A 23952-nucleotide genomic window follows, 5' to 3' on the forward strand; every position below is an offset into this window, starting at 1 on the left:
CGATAAATGACTTTTGTTCGTTATTAAAGATTATAACATATTTTAATTGCTTCTTTTTGTTTTGTTTCTATCGACAGATTTATGGCATGATAACAGTTGTGTTTATTATACTGTCCGTATTGTCTTTCATCATAGCTACTCATCCCGTCGGCCGAGTAGAAGGGGAACGTGACATTTTGGGACGATTACACAGAAACAGAACGAACTCTGAAGCTACATTATTCACTGTGCCTCATCCGGCATTGATCACAATCGATTTTATTTGTCTCGCATTCTTCACATTTGATTTAATCACAAGGTTCCTCACTTGTCCAGAATGGAAAAAATTCGTTGAGGATGCTTTGAATATTGTGGACTTCATTGCAATTCTCCCTGATTATATCGACATCATTGTTACCAACACAGCTGAGACTAATGTTGCATTGGAAACCATGCACTACGTGAATTTTTTAAGAATATTTCGTGCCCTCAGGATTTTCCGCTTGGTCCGTTATGTCCCAGGCTTGTGGATTATGCTGTACACATTCAAAGCCAGTTTCTGGGATTTGTTGTTGATGATTTGTTTTATGAACGTCGGTATGATTATGTTTGCTACTTTCATCTATTACGCCGAGGAGGAAAATTTCCCCAATATTCTCATTGGTATGTGGTGGGCACTGATCACTATGACTACGGTTGGTTATGGAGATATGTCTCCATCAAGTGACGCAGGGTACCTTGTTGGCTCGTTATGTGCTGTCACTGGTTTGTTAATGGTCGGTTTCACTGTTCCTATTATCGTCAGTAATTTCGTCATGTACTACAAACATATGCAATCCATGCAACAAGCAGAGAAACGTGAGAAAAAAGCTCAGGAAGATTTGGATCAGCTGCAAAAGTTGATAGAAACTGAACAAATAATTGAACTACCAGCCGAAGAGATGGGACCTGGGACTTCGTCGAAACTACGTTCTAATGAACCACAAGAAAAACGTACACCACGTCTGCATATTTCTTCTTCGTCAAAACTTCATCCGCCATCTTACGACAGTTTGCCAAGTCGCAATAATCTCAGACGCTTGCGAGTTGGAATTGCTCGAAATTACATGCTTGCCAATAATAATAAGCAGACGACAAATGGATCACATATATTAAAGAAACCTAAAGAAACTGGGAATCCAGTACCAAGCAAGAATAATTGGGATAATTCAGACATTCATCGCCATATGAATGGTGAAAACTCAAATGTCATCCGTGGACCCGAGATAAACGATATTGAAACATCTATGTTATAAAGACATTGGTATTGCCGGGCGACAATCTGGTGAAAGTCGCCGGCATTGAATGTTATTAACTTCCACTATTCAAATGTTGCTGTGATTTTGCTTATTTTAATATTTCTAATGTTGATATCCTTAATACCTGAAGCCAGTACGAGTCGTTGATTCTTATAAATTACATATCGCCACGCCGTCTATAAAAGAAGGCACCAAAAAATTACGATGATAATGTTGCTGCTGCTGCTGATGATGATCATACTAATATTAAAAGTAATAAATTAATAATTAAAATAATAATGATTTTTTTATTTGCCAACATGATGAAGAGACAAATGAGAGAGACAGAGCGAAATGTGGAGTTTTATAAAGAAATATCGAATGCGAACAAAGATGACATAATATAGTATACAAATTGTAAACTATTATTTTATAATAATAATAGTGATGATGATGATGATGATGATGATGATGATGATGGTGCCGCCTTCCTGGTGCAAAAGAGCGTGAATCTAGGACCGATCGAATAACTCCACAAGATCATTCTGGAGACAAAGAGCATGCGTCGTTCTCCAGCCTTCAGATGGATATTCAGAGTAATCACATCTACTCTTACCATTTTCCAAACTCTCATTGAGAACGGTGCCACCACTTTAACCCTACTCCCATTTTTCAAGTGAAAGTTGGAAATGTCTATGAGAACTCGGCCAATAGTCGTATGTACCCTACGCGCGACAGCTGCTGTTTGATATAACTCTGCCAAAAATCCTCTAAAGGTGGCTTGAGTGGAAATTTCGCGATACGATACGAATTTCGCGATACGATACGAATTTCGCGATACGGAAACGGTTTCCACGAGTGATCATTACCGAGAAGAAGCTGCTGTACATTGCAGTGAGCAAGCCTATGAAATGAGTTCGTTTCCTGGTTAACTTTATCGAAAGCTTTCAATTGATCCAACTTGGTACGGGTCCCACAACTTTGTCAGTGATATTTTACTGGGGTAGGAATTGATGCAAACATTCTTATGTTCTTTAAGTTTGCGTTTATCACTGTAATGGACCAAGTGTTGTCTACAACATATCTCTTGTTGGTATCCTTTTTTCAGCAGCATTACCACTCCTCAGTTCACAGCACTTGGAATTCTCTTATTCCACAGCCAGTTGCGGTAGACATCTTCCAAGAGGCTACCCAACAAATCTAGCATGTATTCTTCAATATCAGGTTAGATTTTCCAAACCAGGATATTTGCTCCTCGTGCAACTCCTTCCCGTCTCTTTATCATCTTCTGCCGTTGATCGCAACAGGCCGACGAGGTAGGCAGTAAACTCCACTACCGTTTACAATTCATTGTCCGCCTCTAAGTGTCGGACCAATTAGTGCTAGAAAGCCATACACATCTGTTCAGAACCGAGTATCTCGCGCCCGTCTATGTTCATCAAATACTAGATTGTGGTTTGGTTTCTATGTCATTCTTCGCCCTCTCCGGCCTATTGCAAAGCTATTAGCTCCCTACAGTTTTTTAGCACACGAGCATTATCCCTGGCAACATAACATTTGTGTTTTGTGCTAAAAGCTATTCTCGCCGCTAGTCTGTTGGTCGTGTAACTCCTCAAACAATCTCTCTATTAAGAACTCTTCAATAAACGCTACCGATCCTCTCTATTCATCCTCCTCAGGATCATCATCGCTGGTTGTCGAAAATTCCTTTCGACAACTGTCCCCTAGTTTGCCAATCCGATCCTGTTGTTTTTCCAGTAACTGAATTTCTATCAACGGGCCCTATCTATATCGATCGTGTAGACCACAAATTTCTGCTATTCTTATCTGCTGGTCAGATAAAGACTCTTTTTAGATACGGGTCCAAGACAATTGTCAGTCCATTGAAGTCTAAAGGTTTCACGAATAATACGCCGACCCTTCTTCAGATCCTTAGAGATCACGGAATGAGTATACCTTGTAGTCATGGAAAATGGGCTCGAGTACGTTTGCTCCAGAGATTCTGGTCTCTCTAATATCCATCACATCTATATCCAGTGACCTGAACTCGTCGAACAAGTTGAACCCAGTCAGCAAACATTTATCTGAGTGAAGAAATTTTGATTAAAGAAAGAAAACTGAGAAAGTCACTCATTAAGGTCCTCGAAAGACCTGTTGACCCGATCAACTCGTTTGATAAGTAGGAGATATATCAAAGGAGATTTAAAAAAAATCATTTTGTTGTGCTTCTTTCTAAAAAGCCAAAAATGAGATCATTTCCCTTCAACTGTCTCTATGTTTGGGAATTCCTTTCGTCCAGTAAATCTCTCTTTACATTCTCCTTCATCGTTTTAGTATTCGTTGTTTTCATTTTTGACCTTGAAATCGATTTTGTTTTTTTTTGCTTCCTTTCGTGATGTTGGTTATGGTTAACGTTTTTGCTTAAACCGCTGCTTCTACTCTTATTTATTTTGCTTCTGCTTTTGCGGCTCTAGTTGAGTTTGTTGTCACTGGTTTGGTTCTTGTAGATGCTGCTTTTGATGTAGGGTCGGCAGTAGTGTGGGTCTGATACCTACCACTACCGACTACTGGGCGCTCTTTAGTATATGAAGAGGTCAAGAATTTCTCAAATATTTTCATGTTCTCTCTTTATGTTTATCTCCATACCAGGACCCGATCAACCACTGTCTTTGTGTAACCTTTCTATATTCAGGATGCTCCGCTCACCTTCATCACACACGATGATAATTATCGAAAACCAGATGTCTATTTATGGCGAACAACATTCAGCTTTATCACGACCAAACTTTTCTCCAGGCTGGAAAGAATTCACAAAGTTTTCTTATTCTTTAAATGTGCAGCAATGCGAGTTTGTACCTGTTTTACAGAGGCAACGATCGCGTCTATCGCGCTGGTTTCCTTACCACGATAGGCAAATGTGGGATTTCACGTAAAAAAAAAAAACGGCGAATTTCTTGGCAAAGTCAGAGTAAAGGCTTGGTGTGACTTCCTTGTACTGTAGCAGTGGTGTCAATGATGATGACCACTACCACCACCACCACCACCACCACCAACACCAACAACACCAACAACAACAACAGATAATCTTTTCTTTATTTGCCACAAGAGCTTGAAGGGATACAGAAAGCTACAATGTAACAATAAACAGGGAGCTTCACACATGTGGGGTTGGGCAGAGAAAACATACGAAGACGAGGAAAGGCGTGTATGAGTGTACAATATTTTCTTGGACGAATTCAAAATTTATAAATCACAAATTTACATGGAAATAAATATTAAAAAATTATAACACATGCGATAAATAAAACGAGATTTTTATATAAAAAAAAATAATAATTAAAATCTAAATTTGTGTTAACCAAGGTACCCCCACTTCCCTGATAACGTCTGCTGTGTACTTCCTTATTGGATTGTTCAAAGTAGAAAGACGAAAATCTTCGGGAAGTACTTGTGTTCAATTTGGCAAGTGAGAAGCCACATCTTGTGTATTGTTATAAAATATCATTTCGTAAACTTCCGCTGGGGTTAACTTTGCTTTTCATCCTTCCAGGGTCAATGAAATAAGTACTAGGTGAACTCTGGTCAACCTCTCCTCCCCAAAAATTGCAGGCCTTGTGTTTATCGTCGAACTTTACTCTGTAAAGTCTATCTGAGATTTGAACTATTGTTCTCTGTGTTTATTTCTGTTATTCGGTTTAAAATACAATCCTATTTCCTTCTCATTTGCATATCACTTATGGATATTTCATACATATCTTATCAGAACACTGTTTTATTATTTTCGCGAATGGCTATGAATTTCATTTCGTTTCAGCTCGCAGTTCACTGGTTCTCTTTCATAAAATATGGTTTCTTTCTCTCTCAGCGGAAAAAAAGTACTTTATGACAGAAAGTGTGCATCACCTCGCAATCTTTTAAGAGTATTTTCTTGCTTTTTACCTCCATCGGGTTTATTTTTGTTTTTGTTATTCTTCCCCTGCCCCGTTAGCCTCCGTTTGATTCTCATCTTCGTTAGTCGATGGATTAGTCATAACGTGTGGGGGTGCTTTTGGGATTCATGGTTCGCTCCTGGCAATGAAGATGCACTAGTTTCATTTGACACTTCACAAGTTGTGTATGGTGTCATCATAGAACAGACACTCTCCAAGATATGGTTGCTTTGGTTCTTTTGAACTTTCTACACAGTGGTATGCATGGTCTAACTCTCATACATTTTTAGCAGCTGAAAAGAAACTTTGTTCTTGTAGTGCAGTTATTGTTTTCTGAAAGAAATATTGATAAATTTGGTGCAGATTTCATTACTGGTTTAATTATAACACTCAACTAATTGGAGTATAATACACCGCAAACTGAAGGTGAAGGATACAGCGATCGGTGGCATTTGTTTCGGCTCTAGTTGATTGCGTATTTCATTAACATGACATTTTATCGACTGATTAAGGATTTAATTAGTTCACTGCTATGGACATCGCAATTTCAATATTATATACGCCTTTACTTTCAGATTGGACAGTTTGGAATAGATCAGAAAAAAAAAAGAACTGCATATGTTTCATAACATCGTAAACACCTTCCATCTGTTCATTAAATTTACAATGGAAGTTAGCAAGAATAAGCTTCCATTCATGAACATCCTCGTTAAATTATAGGATTCCAGGATAACAACAGACATATTTTTTAAAGAGGCTAATATTTAAATTTTTATTCGTGTCGTCTCTCACGCATCAAACGAAATATCACAAACTGCATAACAAGATGCAAATGTGCAATAGTGATCAATCTAGACTAACGACTAAGGCAACTGGACGAACGTAAAGACTTTCTAAAACTACCGTAATATCCCCTGAAATTAACAGGAATAAAAAAGCAAAGGAGCGAAATATATCGCAACTTAGAACACCAGCAATCAAAGAGAATGTAATCTTATTTCTCAGTACTTTTGACCAATGAGTGTCTGGCCTATACATACCATCAAAACGAAACCCCAGTCATTATTTGTAGCGCATATTTGAGAGTTCTAAGTGATGGGCGATCTCGTTACAGAGTTAATTGGGGGGAAGACGTCGACATGCTAGAAGCTATAATTCTCGCCCCTTTGTTGTTGCAGACTGTAGTCATTGACTCTGATAACTGAAGCCACTAACTTTCATAATTAGAGTCACTGACCTTGATGACTGGAGTCGCTGACCTTGACAACCAAAGTAATTACTTTTGAAGACTGGAGTCGTTGACCATGACGACTGGTGCTCCTGGCTTTTACATTTGGAATCACTGATAGTGACATAGAGTCGCTGACCTTCACGGCTGGAGTCACTAACTTTGGCGATTGAAGTCACTGACTTTGGTAAGTGGAGTCGGGAATCTTGACTAGTGGAGTCGCTGACCTTGTCTAGTGGAGTCGATGATTTTTATCAAGAGTCGTTGACATTGACGATTGGGTTTTTGATGTGGAACACCCTATAAAATGAATTTACAGTGATTTATCCAGAGAAAGATATTTTGAAATGACATTCTCACTTCACTACAACGCAGCACTCGTCAGTTACATTACTCCCTCTGTTTATTAAATCAATTAAATGAAATTGTTATTGTTGTTTAGACTCATGTTAGCTCTGATCCAGCACATTATTGATCAACACTACAACACCCGTAGTCATATCATTTGTATCCTTTACTCACCACACACACACACCATCACAGACATGTGTGTATATACATGCATACATTGAAATCGTTATATCTTAGCTAACGTGTACATACTTATATACCTTAAGCACGTCATATTGCTGCAGTATTCGTCTTTCAAAGCACCTCGTATCGACGTATAGTTTTAAAAAATCACAGAAATATCAGCAGCAGACAAAACATGTTGAGCACCAGCGGTGAAACTGTGACATCATGCGATTTCTGCTTGTTTGTGATTCATAAGCAGGAGGTGTATACTCTCACCATATGTTCGTCAAACATAGTTTTTTTTGCTTTTTAGTACTATGCGTCTATACGAGAAGCTCCCTCAAGACAAATAACGCAGTGTCTTTCTGCACTTTTGGCTGCCTACACAACGTTCAGTTAAATATTTTACCCAGTGGGTTTGGCTTAAAAGCGTTCGTATGGTGCATAGTCGGTCCTTAGCAACTTAACAGAAATCTGCTTAGGATTTTAATATTTTCAGAGAGGAGACCTAGTTTGAATATCTGCACCACCGTGGTTTTCGCTAAAGGTATGAACAGGGCCACTTGATAGAGTTAAACGGATACTGAATTAAATCTATTTTCCAACAACAAGAATAGTGTTTTTATATGGACTTCATATGAGTCAAGTGAGTACTGTATTAGAAACCACTCGCAACCAAAGTTGCCGGACGCTGAGAACGAACATGCAACCGTTTGAAAGAAGAGCGAATATGTTAACCAAATTTCATGTCATGAAAAGATCGAAGCTTACAAAACTGTGTCAATGCTTTGACTACTAATAAATACGAAATCGAAAATTATGAGAATAACATTTTTAAATACGCAATAAAATAAATAAAGATAATTACTAAATAATAGAATAAATGCATTTATGTATTTGGTTTGCAAGACCCTTGATGTGAAATCGTGTTCTGAAACAGATATTGTTATATTTGGGGACGGCCATATTGCCAGTAAACACACAGACTATATATTTGATCTTCACGTTGAAGAACAGAGAGTTATTAAAGAGGTCACAGAATGTGTGACGATAGAACTTTGACCAATAAACTAATAATAATAATAATAATAATAATAATAATAATAATGATAAGGCTAAAATGGCAGTCAAATAATAGTTCGTTTGGTTACTGGCAAAAGGACCATCCCTATATATAACGATGAAGAATAAAATTCAGAATAAATTAAACTAAAATGAAAGAATACAATAATTAAAATGAACAAACAGTAAAATAAATATGTACAAAATAAAAATAAAAGAATAATTAAATGAAATATACTGTCTCAGACTCAATGTTGTCCATTCAGTGAAAGCGAAAGAAGGGAGGTAAGTCTAACTTCTCGATCTAAGGGAGATAATTCAGATTATGTTTTTTCGCGATGGACGTTCTCCTTTCAGAGTGACATTTCATTCACGACTCATGGCGATTCAGTAGGGTTTTCATGAAAGGCACTCCAGTCGTGGCCAACTGTTCTTTTATTTTGTTTTCGCAGAAAGACTGGTGAACAGATAAATATGTAAGACGAAATATAGAATGAATTTCAGGAGCGTCTGCGATATTCAGGAATAAATGACTATTGTTGGTGCACTCTTACTGATCTTTCTTACCATTTTATGTACTTTACGTCAAGTTACACACTTATACATACATACATACACACATACACACATGCATGCATACATACATTCATAGATACATACATACATACATACATATGTTCATTAGTCTATGTACCTAGAAATTTACATAAAACCCTAGAAATACTAGGTCTTTTGAAAAACGATCAAAGGAAACTGATGCGCATTCTCCAAATCCGGTCTATTAGTGGCACCGTAAAAATCTGTTAGACACTACAAAGATTCTACCGTTCCATATTTAAGAAATGAAGAATTATGTACATTATTCACATTATTTACATTTGACGGATATTTGTCCTCATCTTGTTTGTTGTTAACACAACGTTTCGACTGATATACCCTCCTGCCTTCATCAGGTGTGTAGGGTATATGGCGTAGTGGTTAAGAGCGCGGGCTACTAACCCCAAGATTCCGAGTTCGATTCCAGGCAGTGACCTGAATAATAATAATAATAATAATAATAATAATAATAATAATAATAATAATAATAATAATGACATCGAAAAATACCTTAGGAATGAGAACCCAGGTTCGAAATTTCCTCAAGACACCTGATGAAGGCTGGAGGGTATATCAGCTGAAACGTTGTGTTAACAACAAACAAGATGAGGACAAATATCCGTCGAATGTAAATAATGTAAATAATGTACATAATTCTTCGTCTCTTAAATAAAGAACTGAAAAACATGACAGTGAAACAAATAGTGAGGGCTGCTAAGGCAGACGGGGTAAGGTGGCGAACGCTGAGGAACATTCTTTGACAGGAGAAAAGATGGGAGAGGAGACAAACAAGAATACGTCTGGTCTGTACAACAGACTGGAAGAAAAGAAAGATGAACATGTGTGGAAAAAAAAAGATGGACGATAGTCATATGTGTGTGTGGAGGCGCAATAGCCCAGTAGTTGGGGCAGCGGAGTCGCAGTTGTGGGATCGCGGTTTCGATTCCCAGAACGGGCGTTGTGAGCATTTACTAAGCGAAAACACCTGAAGCTCCACGAGGCTCAGGCAGGGGGTGATGGCGAATCCTGCTGTATTCTTTCACCACAACTTTCTCTCACTCTTCCTGTTTCTGTTGTACCTGTATTTTAAAGGGCCAGCCTTGTCACACTGTGCCACGCTGAATCTTCCCGAGAACTACGTTAAGGGTACACCTGTCTGCGGAGTGCTCAGCCACTTGCACGTTAATTTCATGAGCAGGCTGTTCCGTTGATCCGATATATATATATATATATATATATATATATATATATATATATATATATATATATATAAAACATAGAAATATCATACGATGTTAGAGACGTAAGTAAAATACGTGATGGAGAAATAATGGAAATATGAAACCACGCTGTATCATGTGAAGTATGTATTCTAAGAAAATAAACACAGATGTGTATGATTTAAGGCTCAGAATTCTAATCTTACCCAAAGAGAAGTAAAAGTAATAAGAGAAGTTAGAGAAATAGAAATAGAATCGGCACCTATTTTGTGAAACCTGTTCATATAGCAGTCTTGTCATAAAATGAACAGTGAGGCATTTGAAGCAAAAGGGGAAGCAGTCTGGATTACTGTGAGAGTAATGAAGGGGTGAGAGAAGAGTGAGGGAGAGAGAAGGAAAGGGAGATAAAGGGAGAAAGAGGGAGAGAGGGAGATAGATAGATAGATAGATAGAGAGAGAGAGCGAAGAAGAATGCAGTGGAAGTTGAGAAAGATGGAGAGGAAAAGATCAAGAAAGTGAGCGCAGGAATGGGGGTCCTTAAGATATCGACGTGCGTGTGTAGTGAAGTTTAATTAAATGTGAAGCATTGTCGTTTATGTAGATGCTAAACAGCACCAAATATTTATCAAGGAATATAAATGTGAGTATTTGTGTAGGAAACAGTCATTCTTGCATTACAGTCATCTAGCTAAGACTTTAGCCATATATACTGAAGCGTAATACATCTAGCTAAGAAATAATATATATATATATATATATATATATATATATATATATATATATATATATATATATATATATATATATATATATATATATATATATATATATATATATATATATATATATATATATATCGTGCTGCTATTGTATAAATCTCTCTGAGAGATTTAGAAATGCGATATTTCTATTTTCGAAATCAGTAAATGTATTTCACATGAAATATAGGTTTTCAATGGCGAATAAGCTTCAACAGTTAGTAAGCAATGATGAGCAACGACTCTGAAACTAGTGTCTGGATGCTAGCTTTGCTGGATGGCAGTGCTTATCTCCCCCTTTGAAAACATAAGGACACAGAAAATGTGTCATGACCAACTGGAAACGATGTTTCCTAGGGCGAAATAGCAGTAGCATTCTTCCTTTTCATGGGACTGCCACATTAAGTTGACAACATACCATCACTTTATCGTGTTGCTACTGTATAAATCTCTCTGAGAGATTTAGAAATGCAATATATATATATATACCGGAACTGCTATTGATATATTAGTAATACGCTTCCGGAGTGGGGCAGCAACTGGGCAAAATTTCGTGTGTCAAGGTAACCAAAAACAAGCTAGAATTTAAAAAATCCATTCTCTGCTACATGGCATTAAAGAAATATTCTTGGTGTGGTAAGAAGCTTGCTTCCCAACCTCATTGTTCCGAGTTCAGTCCCACTGCATGGTACCATGGACAAATGTTTTCTACTATAGCCCTGGGCTGATCAAAGCGTTATGACTGGATTTGGTAGACGGAAACCAAAAAGCAGCCCGTCGTATATATATATATGACAGTATTAGCCAGACCATCGTATGCTGTTACACACCACCGATCACAATGCGCTTCCAATTTTGTCCTCATAGCGTCATTGGTTTCCGTCTTGACTCAAATTGCTAGACTAACCCGTTTCCCCACCATCGTTTTTGTATGTTTGCTTGTTTGTGTATGTGTCTATTTCTCTCCACCACCGCTTCATAACCGGTGTTGATGTGTTTATGTCCTGTAACTTCGGCACAAGAAGCCGATAGACTAAGCAGTAAGTTTTAAAAGTAAAAAAAATATTGAGGTCGATTCATGTTTCACGCTGTATCTCACCGAGAATTTCGTTATTGGTACTCGTGTTCGTGGAGTACGTTAATTTCACGTGCTGGCTATTTTGTTGATTGGTGCAACTGGAACGCAAGTCGTCGAAACCGACGGAGTGCCAGAAAGATCGCTTCAAGTCCTTTGTTAGTACTTTTCTGTTGAATTAATCTTTGTTAAAGATGATTTTGAAAATAATGACCAATTTAGTATGGCTTACTCGAGACATACCACTTTGCAAAAAAAAAGTGTTTTTCTATTTAGATAGAAAAATGGTGTCCTTCGTAGTTTAGACCCAAGGACTCCTCATCTGAGCAGAGCGGCAATCAAACGCATTCCAGTCGGGACCATCCCAGCAGTCTTTGTCGATTTAATACTAACGTATTCAATACAGATGGAAATATCAAATTTGTCTGAGATGAAGGGATAACACTTTAAGGGAGATTTGGCTGCTATTTCTGGTAGGTCTTTTGTTGCCATTTTGAATGTTTAGTTGCAAACATATTTGCGCAGGAGTGGCTGTGTGGTAAGTAGCTTGCTTACCAACCACATGGTTCCGGGTTCAGTCCCATTGCGTGGTACCTTGGGCAAGTATCTTCTACTATAGCCTCGGGCCGACCAAAGCCTTGTGAGTGGATTTGGTAGACGGAAACTGAAAGAAGCCCGTCGTATATGTATATATGTATGTGCGTGTGTGTGTTTGTGTGTTTGTGCTTGTCCCCCCAACATCGCTTGACAACCGATGGTGGTGTGTTTACGTCCCCGTAACTTAGCGGTTCGGCAAAAGAGGCGGATAAAATAAGTACTAGGCTTACAAGGAATAAGTCCTGGGGTCGACTTGTTCGATCAAAGGTGGTGCTCTAGCATGGCCGCAGTTAAATGACTGAAACAAGTAAAAGAGTAAAAGAGTATATAATCAAATACATCCCAGCTGTTATTATATGTGACGTATATCTAGGACTGTAGATTTGGTTGCTGTTTCTTGTAAATCAAGCGACCGTTTTAAAGAGAGGAACTCAAAACCATTCTTCCTGGAATAAGGCTCAGACGTATATATAAAGCTCTTTTCTTATTCTTCGACGGTAATATCTTTGTTCAATGGTGTGGTGGTAAATTATTGAATATTTTGTGTCATGGATTATCACACTTGCTTTATATATATATATATATATATATATATATATTTGTACACATAAGTTGCCTTCCAAATGGTTTTTCCTTATTTCGGTGGTGCTATCGTCTGCAGTAATTGATTTTGTTCCACATTAATGATTGTAACATATTTTAATTGCTTCTTTTTGTTTTATTTCTATCGACAGGTTTATGGCATGATAACAGTTGCGTTTATTACACTGTCCATAATGTCTTTCATCGTAGCTACTCATCCAGCTTGCCAAGTAGAAAGGATTCACGGTTTTTGGGGACGAATACGCAGTAACAAGACGGAATATTTGGATATGTACCCCTATGTACCTCATCCGGCATTGATTATAATCGATTTCATTTGTCTCGCATTTTTCTCATGTGACTTGTTTTTCAGGTTCATCACTTGTCCAAGCAGGAAAAAATTCGCGAAGAATTCATTGAATTTTGTGGATTTCGCCGCACTTGTGCCTGATTATATCGAGATTATCGCTGGTCACACACTTGAGGTTACTCTAGCAATAAAACTAATGCACTACGTGAATTTTTTAAGAATATTTCGTGCCCTCAGGATTTTCCGCTTGGTCCGTTATGTTCCGGGCTTGTGGATTATGCTGTACACATTCAAAGCCAGTTTCTGGGATTTGTTGTTGATGATCTGCTTCATGATTGTCGGTATGATTGTATTTGCCACTTTCATCTATTACGCTGAAGACCATAACATCCGAAACATTCCCTTAGGTCTATGGTGGGCGCTGATCACTATGACTACGGTTGGCTATGGAGACGTATATCCAACAAGTAACGTCGGATATCTAGTTGGCTCGTTATGTGCTGTCACTGGTTTGTTAATGGTAGGTTTCACTGTTCCTATAATTGTCAATCATTTCGTCATGTACTACAAACATATGCAATCCATGCAACAAGCCCAGAAACGCGAGGAAAAAACCAAGAAAGAAATGGATAGAATGCGAAAGTTGATAAAAGAAGAAGAAGCTGAAACTGAATCTCAACATCCGTGCGAATCGAAAAAAGAACCTCAGAATTCTTGGAAACCCCAAAATACACTTAAAGTGAGTGTAACAGAAGAAAGCTCAAATCAATATGGACAAACTTCTCTTTCGAATCCGTCACCTCCTTCCTATGAAGGTTTATCAAACACAGGCATACACAGGGGATTGCGTTCTGGTATGGCCAGAAGCACAACGTCCGGCAATAACGATAACCGAACGGTAAATGGATTAGAAGAAACTAAAATGTAGTAATCTGCAAAAATCATTGGAATATTTTAGATGTCACAAACCATTTTAAGGGTGAGAATTCACATTTCACCTCTGAACATGATATAAATACTATAAAAGCATTCACATCATAAGACATTATTATTACCATTATTATAATTACTTGGATGGGTCAAACACAGGCATACACAGGGGATTGCGTTCTGGTATGGCTAGAAGCACAACGTCCAGTTATTATGACGACGACAACGACGACGATGATGACGATGATGATGATGATGATAATGATAGTAATGATAATCCTCATAACCCTTTCTACTTTAAGCCACAGGGCGTGACATTTTTTTTTGGGGGGGGGGGGAATCCTGTCGATGACATCGACCTCAGCGTTCAACTGGAACTTTATTTATCGACCACGAAAGGATGCAAGGCAAATCTGGCCTCAACAGGATTTGTATGAAAAACGGTGCGGAACTAACTAGTAGGTTCTTTAATCGTTACAAGTGTAGATACAAGCATTTTATCTTGGAGTGACCGTTACCGACACCAAATGAATAGCAGAATCACCATGTGAATTTCGGTGAATGGCTACGCGGGAAGATATGCAACCATTGAAATATGTATAGAAAAATAGCAGTTATTAAAAGGTATGAACAGCACCCAAAATCAGCCATGGAAGAAACCAAAAATAATAATATTGGTGATTTTTCATTTAACACAGATCTGGAAGATTCAAACAAAAACACCAGGTATTATTATTTAGGGTTACTGAGATAAGACATGTAAATTCATTAATATGAGTTCATTATCAGACTGAAATAGTATCGACAAATATCTTTAAAAACTAAATAATGCAACGATTTAGAGAGGAAAAATATAACTTCTACCACTTAGGTGTAATAAAAAATAAGTGTGAGAAATATTTTAGTAACATTCTCGGTGAATTATTTCTCAAATAATTAAAAAAATTAATCATTCGTTAGCAAGGCACACATTCACCGCTGCGCCTACAAATGTCATTTATATTTGGATATACACAATATATTATATCTATATATATATGAAATGTATATTTATGTATGTATGAAATATATATATATATATATATATATATATATATATATATATATATATATATATATATATAAAACATATATTTATATATACATATTTGTAGTTAAACATATATATTTATTCATATATATTTATATATAAAACTTATACGCTTGCAATTCTGTTTTGTTATTTTGATATTTAGACTTTCCCTTATTCTTATAATACTTACACATTTGTATCATTCAGTTCCTCGAAACATGCTTTAACCATTGTATTACGTATATACCGCAACGCTTCTTTTGAACTTTCAATTTTTATATCACCTACACACACACACACACACACACACACACACACACACACACACACACACACACACACACACACACACATCTGTCTATATCTATGCTGAACTGCTGAAATCTACAAGTTTTTTTCCCTTTCTCTCTCTCTTTATTTTCTCTTATTCCTTTCTGTTGAAGAGCCTAGGCTCGAAACGTAAAAGACTTTTTCTTTTTCTCGAGCGTCAAACTAATACAATTGCTTGTTGTTCATACACCTGTCTTCGTCTTTTGTTTTTTATGTCTGTATGTATGTCTGTATGTATGTATATTGATATATGTATGCATGTATACATTCGCAAAGTGAATGTATTGTCTTCTTAACAGTGTTTATATGATGTACCGTAATGTTGAATGTCCAATAAAGGAGGCAACTTGAGCAGCTGTAAATATCGAACGACTTATCTTGACTTTAATCAGATGTAAATCAATCAATCAGATGTAAATCGATCAACAATCGATTGTGCGTAATAACCAATGAAGAAAATAATAATCTTTTTATAAAGTAGGCTCAATGGCTGAAATTATGGATGAGGGGGTTTAATCGATTACATCGACCCCAGTGCATAACTGGTACATATTTCATCGACCCCGAAATGATGAACAGCAAAGTCGACTTTCACGGTATTGGGACCCAGAAAATTAAGAACTGGAAGAAAATTCCGGTAAGAATAGTTTCCAATACCCTAATGCTTCATTCAGCTCACTTTATTAATAACAAGAACAACAATAGTTTCGAATTTTGGCACAAGGCCAGCAAATTCGGAAGAGGGGGAAAATCAATTACATCGATCTCAGCGCTCAGCTTGTAGCTATTTTATCGAATCAAATCCGAACGGATGAAAGACAAAGTTGGCCTCGACGGAATTTGAACGCGTTACGTAAAGACGGACGAAATGTCGCTAAGCATTTAGCCCGACGTGCTAGTCATTCTGCCAGCTCGCCACCATAGATAATAATGATGATGATGATGATGATAATAATAATAATAATAATAATAATAATAATAATAATAATAATAATATCTTTGGATGAAAAAATTCAGAAGTTGCCATAAATTGATAGCAGAGCAATTTAATGCATTGAACAATGGAGAAGAAATCCCGAGTCGGTTGACAAAAGGATCAACGGTGTTGTGCCTGATGGATACATCAAAGGGAACCTTCGAAGAAAGAAACACATCGTATATGTATATATATATATATATATATATATATATATATATATATATATATATATATATACGATGGCCGCATTGCAATAACGAGCAATTAGAAGTAAAAGTAAAAGACTCTATTACTGTTCGAACCTGCGTGAATGTTTAGAGAAATAACAGATTCGTTATTTACGTTATTTACATTTGACGGATATTTGTCATCATCTTGTTTGTTGTTAACACAACGTTTCGGCTGATATACCTTCCAGCCTTCATCAGGTGTCTTGGGGAAATATCCATCAAATGTAAATAATGTACATAATTCCTCATCTCTTAAATATAGAACAGATTCGTTATTGTTTGGCGTCTTGTTGTTCCTTGTGCACCTCATGCATTATCATCATACATACACCACAGACACGAATTCTCTCGTTGCGAGGTGAACTTGTCACCATCAACAGGTTCTCTCACCAGTTTGGTTCTATTTCATCCATCCACTTCCGAAGACAATATTCAATCTCTGGTAATAATAATAACAAGAGCACTCAGAGAGTGCAGACTTCCGCCAAGGCAACACCAACGTCCTCTCAACGATTAGCCGGAGATAATTTTTAAAATGAGAATATCTGAAATAAACTCGACTGTTCTCACAAATGAGAATACTAAAAATGAACCCGATTGCTCTAAAAAATTAAGTAAAAATCAGGATAAAATAATTCAGAATCCTTGTTACGTACCGGATCGATCTCAAAATCTAATCAGTTTGTGCCAGTCACGAGACCAAACGTTCCTGAAAATTTCATCCAGTGGTTCTTGAGATATCTTATTCACGGACAAACAAACAAACACGACAAAAATAATCCATCCACCTTCACGAAAGCGGAGGTTATGAAAAATAATTTTGTTGAACATAAGAAAAACTAAAAAAAAAACAACAACATAAAACAACAAACAAAAAAGCGGTGGTAGGGAATGACATGGTAGTTTTTTATATCGATAATTATAGCAAAAGAAACTTTAATATGTCGAATTAATCTGTGCTGACGAGGTTTGATAAAGCCGAAATGGGACCATTCTGTTAATAATAATAAAGGATCTTATGATAAAAACATGAATGCTCTTGCCTTCCCCTTTTTCCGAAAGAAAAAATAAATCAAAGAAATTCTTCAACTTAAAAAACTAGAAAAAGGAAAAAAAAAGTGGGGAGGGGGGGATTCTCTCCACTGAAGTACACACCCACCCTTGATCTCTGTCTGCCTGCCTGCCTGTCTGTCTTTATCTCTCTCCCCCCTCTCTCTCTCTTCCATAAGAGCACGTCCAGTAAGCAACAAGCACATAACATAATGACGTTATGTTTTTTTAATTTTTTTATCTCACTGTGAGATAATAATGTTATTTTCTGATGAAGTTTATTTTAGACGCATGATGGTATTGTGTAGGTTCAACCAACTAGAGATATGTGTGGGAAAAAAACTATGAAGATAATGATAATCTAGTCAGACACTGACAGCGATTTGTCAGACAGTGATTGGATTAGCAGATAATGTGGATGGGCATGTCGCATCCATAATGTGCTTCGATAGTATGTTCATAGCGGATTGAGATGGTGTAGAGTGTTCACATTTTAAAACAGTTAAGCTATACTGACCATAAATATGTGAGCTGTACGGTCGCTTAAATAAAATTCGTAGACAGGAATCTGATTATTGGGAGCTGAGCATGCTTTTTCCGGTGCTCAGAGACTACGGAAATTTCAGCGGCAGTTGACAGGATGATCATCAACAACCAGTGGTGGAGCACGCTGAAACAGACGATTAGATATGATTCGACAATGTTTAGTAAAGAGCTAGAAATAGAGACTAATTAGAGTTATTTGTTAGCGAGCTTGAAGAGGCAATTAGCAAAGACATCACAAGCGACTTGATAATCGAGAGAATTGCTATTGACTGTTTCTTCCGTGCGAAATATGAAAGCTGCATTGCTAGAGATAGGGTTCGTGTGCTAAAACGGAAGGAACAAAAGTCATCTTATATGCCCAAGTGATAGAAGTGTAACAGATGAACACAGCCATATTTTGGTCTCTGATGGTCCGGGAGGGTGCATGTTAATCGCTTCCAAGCAATTGTATTCGGTGTTCCAATAGCAGTGTAGTAAGCTCGACTCCGGAGTGAGTGATTGGTCAGAGACGCTAATGGACGTTAGTAGCTAACACGACGGTTTGCCGCGACCCTTAGTGGGGGGCCCACAAGAGACTGTGAAAGATTTGTAATATGCAACTGACATGTGAGAGGTAGTGAATGGCTGCTCAAGGGACAAATCGCCTGGCTTGGATCGTCTGATTTACGAATCTTAGGATTGTATGCAAGCTTCATCAAAAGAAAAGTAATCGCTTCCTTGGCGTTACTGAGAGATTTATCAACCTGTGATATCTAATTCAGGTAAGACGGTTCACATACCTAAGTTTAAATTAGTGATGGGTTTAGCCTGGATCTCTAACAACATATTCACTGCTGAATGTGTTACTCAATAACTACAACTTAGATAAATATAGCTAATAGGGTCTAACGCATGAAAACATGCTACGCTTTGAATAATACTCGTATATGGGTTATAGCAGAGCTGCATTAACTAATATTAAAAGGATGTTGGGATGACGGGACAAGCAAATACGAAATGGCAATATCCATGCTGCGTAGTGGGTCGTTAATAACGTAACAGTAACGAACTTAAAGTTTAACCATTCTCAGGCAGAAGATCTGGTCTGAACATCTGCAATATGGAGAAAACCCATAAAAGCATTATAAGGGGCCAGCACCTTTTCTAGTCATACCTCACAAGAAGTACAACAGTCTTACCATAAGCTTTTCAGCACAATTTCCGTGAAATTATTTCCACTTGAAAAAGCAAGGGTCGGTCGAAGACTGAGGTAAAACCACTTTCCTAGATTGTTCTATGGTTTCTATTTGTACACATACGTTTGCCTTCCAAAAGGGTTTCTTTTTTCATTGGTGTCATTGTCTACAATAAATGATTTTACGTTTAATATTAACATATTTGTAACATATTTTAATTGCTTCTTTTTGTTTTATTTCTATCGACAGGTTTATGGTATGGCAACAGTTGCGTTTATTACACTGTCCGTAATATCTTTCATCGTAGCTACTCATCCAGCTTGCCAAGTAGAAAGCATTCACGGTTTTTGGGGACGAATACGCAGTAACAAGACGGAATATTTGGATATGTACTCCTATGTACCTCATCCGGCATTGATTATAATCGATTTCATTTGTCTCGCATTTTTCTCATGTGACTTGTTTTTCAGGTTCATCACTTGTCCAAGCTGGAAAAAATTCGCGAAGAATTCACTAAACTATGTCGACTTCGTTGCAATTCTTCCTGATTATATCGACATCATTGTTGCCAACACAGCTGAGACTAATGTTGCATTGGAAACCATGCATTACGTGAATTTTTTAAGAATATTTCGTGCCCTCAGGATTTTCCGCTTGGTCCGTTATGTCCCAGGCTTGTGGATTATGCTGTACACATTCAAAGCCAGTTTCTGGGATTTGTTGTTGATGATTTGTTTTATGAACGTCGGTATGATTATGTTTGCTACTTTCATCTATTACGCCGAGGAGGACAATTTCCACCATATTCTCATGGGTATGTGGTGGGCACTGATCACTATGACTACGGTTGGTTATGGAGACAGGGTCCCAAGGAGTAGCGTAGGAAAACTTATTGGTTCTGCTTGTGCTATTGCTGGTGTGTTAACGGTTGGTTTCACTGTCCCTATAATCGTCAATCATTTCTCCATGTACTACAAACATATGCAATCCATGCAAGCAGCACGAAAACGCGAGGAAAAAGCCAAGAAAGAAATGGACAGGGTTACAAAATTGACAGAAGAGTAAAATGAACAGAAGTTCCGTATCCGAACGAAGCGAAAAAAGAACTCCAAAATTCTTGGAAACCCCAAAATACAGTTAAAGTGAGTGTAACAGAAGAAAGCTCAAATCAATATGGACAAACTTCTCTTTCGAATCCGTCACCTCCTTCCTATGAAGGTTTATCAAACACCGAAAGAGAAAAGAATCAAAGTTCATGAACTCATCCATGAAAATCCACAGTCAGATATAATTTGTAAATTTGAATTTAATCGAGTTTTTACCTGTAAATTTGGATTTTTATCCCTATTATATATATATATTTATGTATGTATATATATATATATATATATATATATATATATATATATATATATAGACAGTACATCTATCAGACAGGACCTTGATGACTGCCATGAGGCAGGAAAGTATACTAGTCCTTATATATTTAACACTCTATATTTAATACTCAATATTTTATATATTCAATAAGACATTCAATACTTCATTTCATTTTACTATTTATATTATATATTCCATATTCTATATCTAACATTAATTTTATAAGAATATAAATAAAAGATAAAAAAAACAGACAGAGTTGGAATTCTTTTAAATAATATATTCCTCTATACACGATCATACAAAACCCTTTTTTATATATTTATATTTCTTAATTTTTATTCATATATATATATATATATATATATATATATATATATATATATATATACGGATATATAAATATGTTTGTGTACAGGTATGTATGTTGGTGTGTATATGTGGTGTAGTCTCACGGTAAATATTACTATTAAGATTAAAATAAAAAATTGTTTGAAAAGGCGTCTCATTTTTCGAAATATTTATAAAACTGTATCAAGAACTTTCTTTGTATTATTCTACTATATATATATATATATATATATATATATATGTGTGTGTGTGTGTGTGTGTGTGAGAATATATTGTTTTCTTAACGGTGTTTATATGATGTACCGTAATGTTGATTGTCCAATAAAGGAGGTAGCTTGAGCAGCTGTAAATATCGAACGATTTCTCTTGACTTTAATCAATCAATCAGATGTAAATCGATCAACAATCGATTGTGCGTGATAACCAAGGAAGAAAATAATAATCTTTTATAAAGTAAACTCAACGGCTGAAGGTATGGATGAAACGGGTTCAACTAAGGGAGCTAACTCCATGAATAATATTCACAGTACACTCCCTTGAAAAAAAAAACTGTTAGTAACAGCTAATATCGAGAGATTGAAGTTATTTGATTTTCTGCTCAGTTGTGACCAAATAGATATTTCGTGAAAAGCGTTCCTGCCATGACCAACCACCATTTTTAATTTTGTTTTCTTAATCTGTATGTGAAGTATCTAAACAATTGGTTAATTTACACAGCTAAGAACTCCCCTCTCCTCTGTCCCTTCCACTATACATACATACATACATACATACGTACATGTGTGTGTGTGTGTGTGTGTGTGTGTGTGTGTGCATGTGTGTGTGTGTGTGCATGTGTGTGTGTGTGTGTGTGTGTGCGTGTGTGCGTGTGTGTGTGCGTGTTTAATGTTTGTGTGTGTAAGAACATGCCTCAACCCCTTGAAATAAAAAAAAAGCAAAACGTATGGTTGAGTTTCGATACATTTTTGACTTGTTCGAATAAAAAGGCAGCGCTCCAGCATGGCCGCAGTCAGTTCACTGAAACAAATAAAAGAATAAAAGAATATATATATATATATATATATATATATATATATATATACATATATACATACATACACACATATATATATATACATATACATATATGCGTGTATATATATATATTTGTATGTATGTGTATGTGTGTGTATATATATATATATATATATATATATATATATATATACGCACGCACACACACACACACACACACACACACACATATATGTTCTTTTACTTTTTTATTCTATTACTTGTTTCAGTCATTTGACTGCGGCCGTACTGGAGCACCACCTTTATATATGCTCTTCCCTGTTCTTAATAGAAATGGTACATTTCTTCAAGTTTATCTTAAGAATGTCTTTATATCGCTGTTTTGGTTTTGAGGCTTTTCTCCTTCTTTGTCTCGTATAACATCCATCCATCCATCCATCCATCCATCCATCCATCCATCCATCCATCCATCCATCCATCCATCCGTCCGTACACATATATGTATGTATGTATGCATGTATAGATTGTATTGCATTGTACTGTATCTTATATGTATATGTTCTGATCGAATTGACACGTTAATCGATTTGTTAAAATGATGACAGTTTGAAACAACCCATGCATAAAAACAGCCCTTTATGTGGTTAGATCCCAAATTTATGGCCTAATTATAACAAATTAATTACAAAGGCTCAGAAGGCACTGCTGCCCTTCCCCCAGCAAAATATTTTGATTAAATGTGCGTTTGGTGTTGTCGACGATATCTCTGTTGAGATACGTTGAAGAAGAATCAGCATTTATGAGTGTTGTGGCCATCTTGCAAAACTAATTGCATTTGTTCCTCGTTTTCTTGTTTAGTTTCTCAGCACGCAGACCAAAGTGGGCATTAAATGAAATGGAAGTTTTCGGTTGCGAAGAATTCATTATTACCTTTTTTTTTTCTCTCGTTTGGTGACACATAAAGCATTTTCGGTCTTCCATTAACGTATTTGGACATTAAATTAAATGGAAATTTTATGATCCAGTAAAATAAGGATGAATTTTTTACTATTGAAACTAATAAAAAAAATTCAGTTTCACGAACTGTTTCAATAATTTGCAATGTAAAAGTCTAATGGTGTAACAATTAGTGAATAGCAATTCAAAATAGTGGACGAATCAATGAAGTTTAAATTTCAAGGGGAGAGGGAATGCATTAATTCGTTAGTATTTCTTGTCCTAATGGCCTAGAGAGTGTATTTGCAGATGAGTATCAATTGATTTGTGATCCTTAAAGGTGCTGTATGGTTTTCGCGTGGCATGCGCTCTCAGCAGTTTTCTCTTTTTCCTATAATATGTCCCTGAGCCGGTAACGTATGTCGTGCATAGCCGTACTACAGTTATAAATAGTAATTACAAAATAATAATTAACTGATTTTTTTCAGTTCATTATAAAATTGTTAATTTAACGAAGGCATTTAATGTGTGTCTCTGTAATGATTAATATTTTGGTATAGATACAATTACTTCATAACATTCATTATCATTATGATTTTACTAAAGGGTGGCAAGGTGCTGAGATGCAGTTGTTGTTTCAAAAATGTATTGAACGTAAGTTGTATAAAGCGAAAATGATCGTCATTTAATGACATATAGATTCTTTAAAGAGGGAGGGGCATTCATCGTTTTCCTCAATTGATTGCGCTTTATTTTACAAAGATATTTTAATTTTAGATCTGGGTGGGAAAAGAAATAATTAATAAGCATTACGCGCACGTACACACGC

General features: G+C 36.5%; 2 protein-coding genes across 3 annotated transcripts in view; both read left to right on the forward strand.

Moving 5' to 3' along the window:
- Positions 1-15054, forward strand: part of LOC106868608 (potassium voltage-gated channel protein Shaw) — a 53482-nt gene extending 38428 nt beyond the window's left edge. Inside the window, exon 3 of one of the 2 annotated variants that reach the window (XM_089362922.1) lies at positions 12973-15054. In XM_089362922.1, coding sequence (XP_089219048.1) covers positions 12973-14058 — 1086 coding nt within the window. In that variant the 3' untranslated portion in view covers positions 14059-15054. Of the gene's footprint in view, positions 1-77; positions 4564-12972 lie in introns of those variants that run through there. The other variant, XM_014913953.3, reaches the window with a different exon arrangement.
- A 979-nt stretch (positions 15055-16033) lies between these two features.
- LOC128249352 (potassium voltage-gated channel protein Shaw-like) lies at positions 16034-20507 on the forward strand. Its single transcript, XM_052972610.1, has 2 exons — positions 16034-16099; positions 19692-20507. The coding sequence occupies exons 1-2, from the start codon at positions 16034-16036 to the stop codon at positions 20505-20507; spliced, it is 882 nt and encodes a 293-aa protein (XP_052828570.1).
- The last annotated feature ends 3445 nt before the right edge of the window (positions 20508-23952 follow it).

This window comes from Octopus bimaculoides, chromosome 14 (assembly GCF_046866305.1).
Source record: "Octopus bimaculoides isolate indiv1 chromosome 14, ASM4686630v1, whole genome shotgun sequence".
In the NCBI taxonomy this organism is placed as follows: Eukaryota; Metazoa; Mollusca; class Cephalopoda; order Octopoda; family Octopodidae; genus Octopus; species Octopus bimaculoides.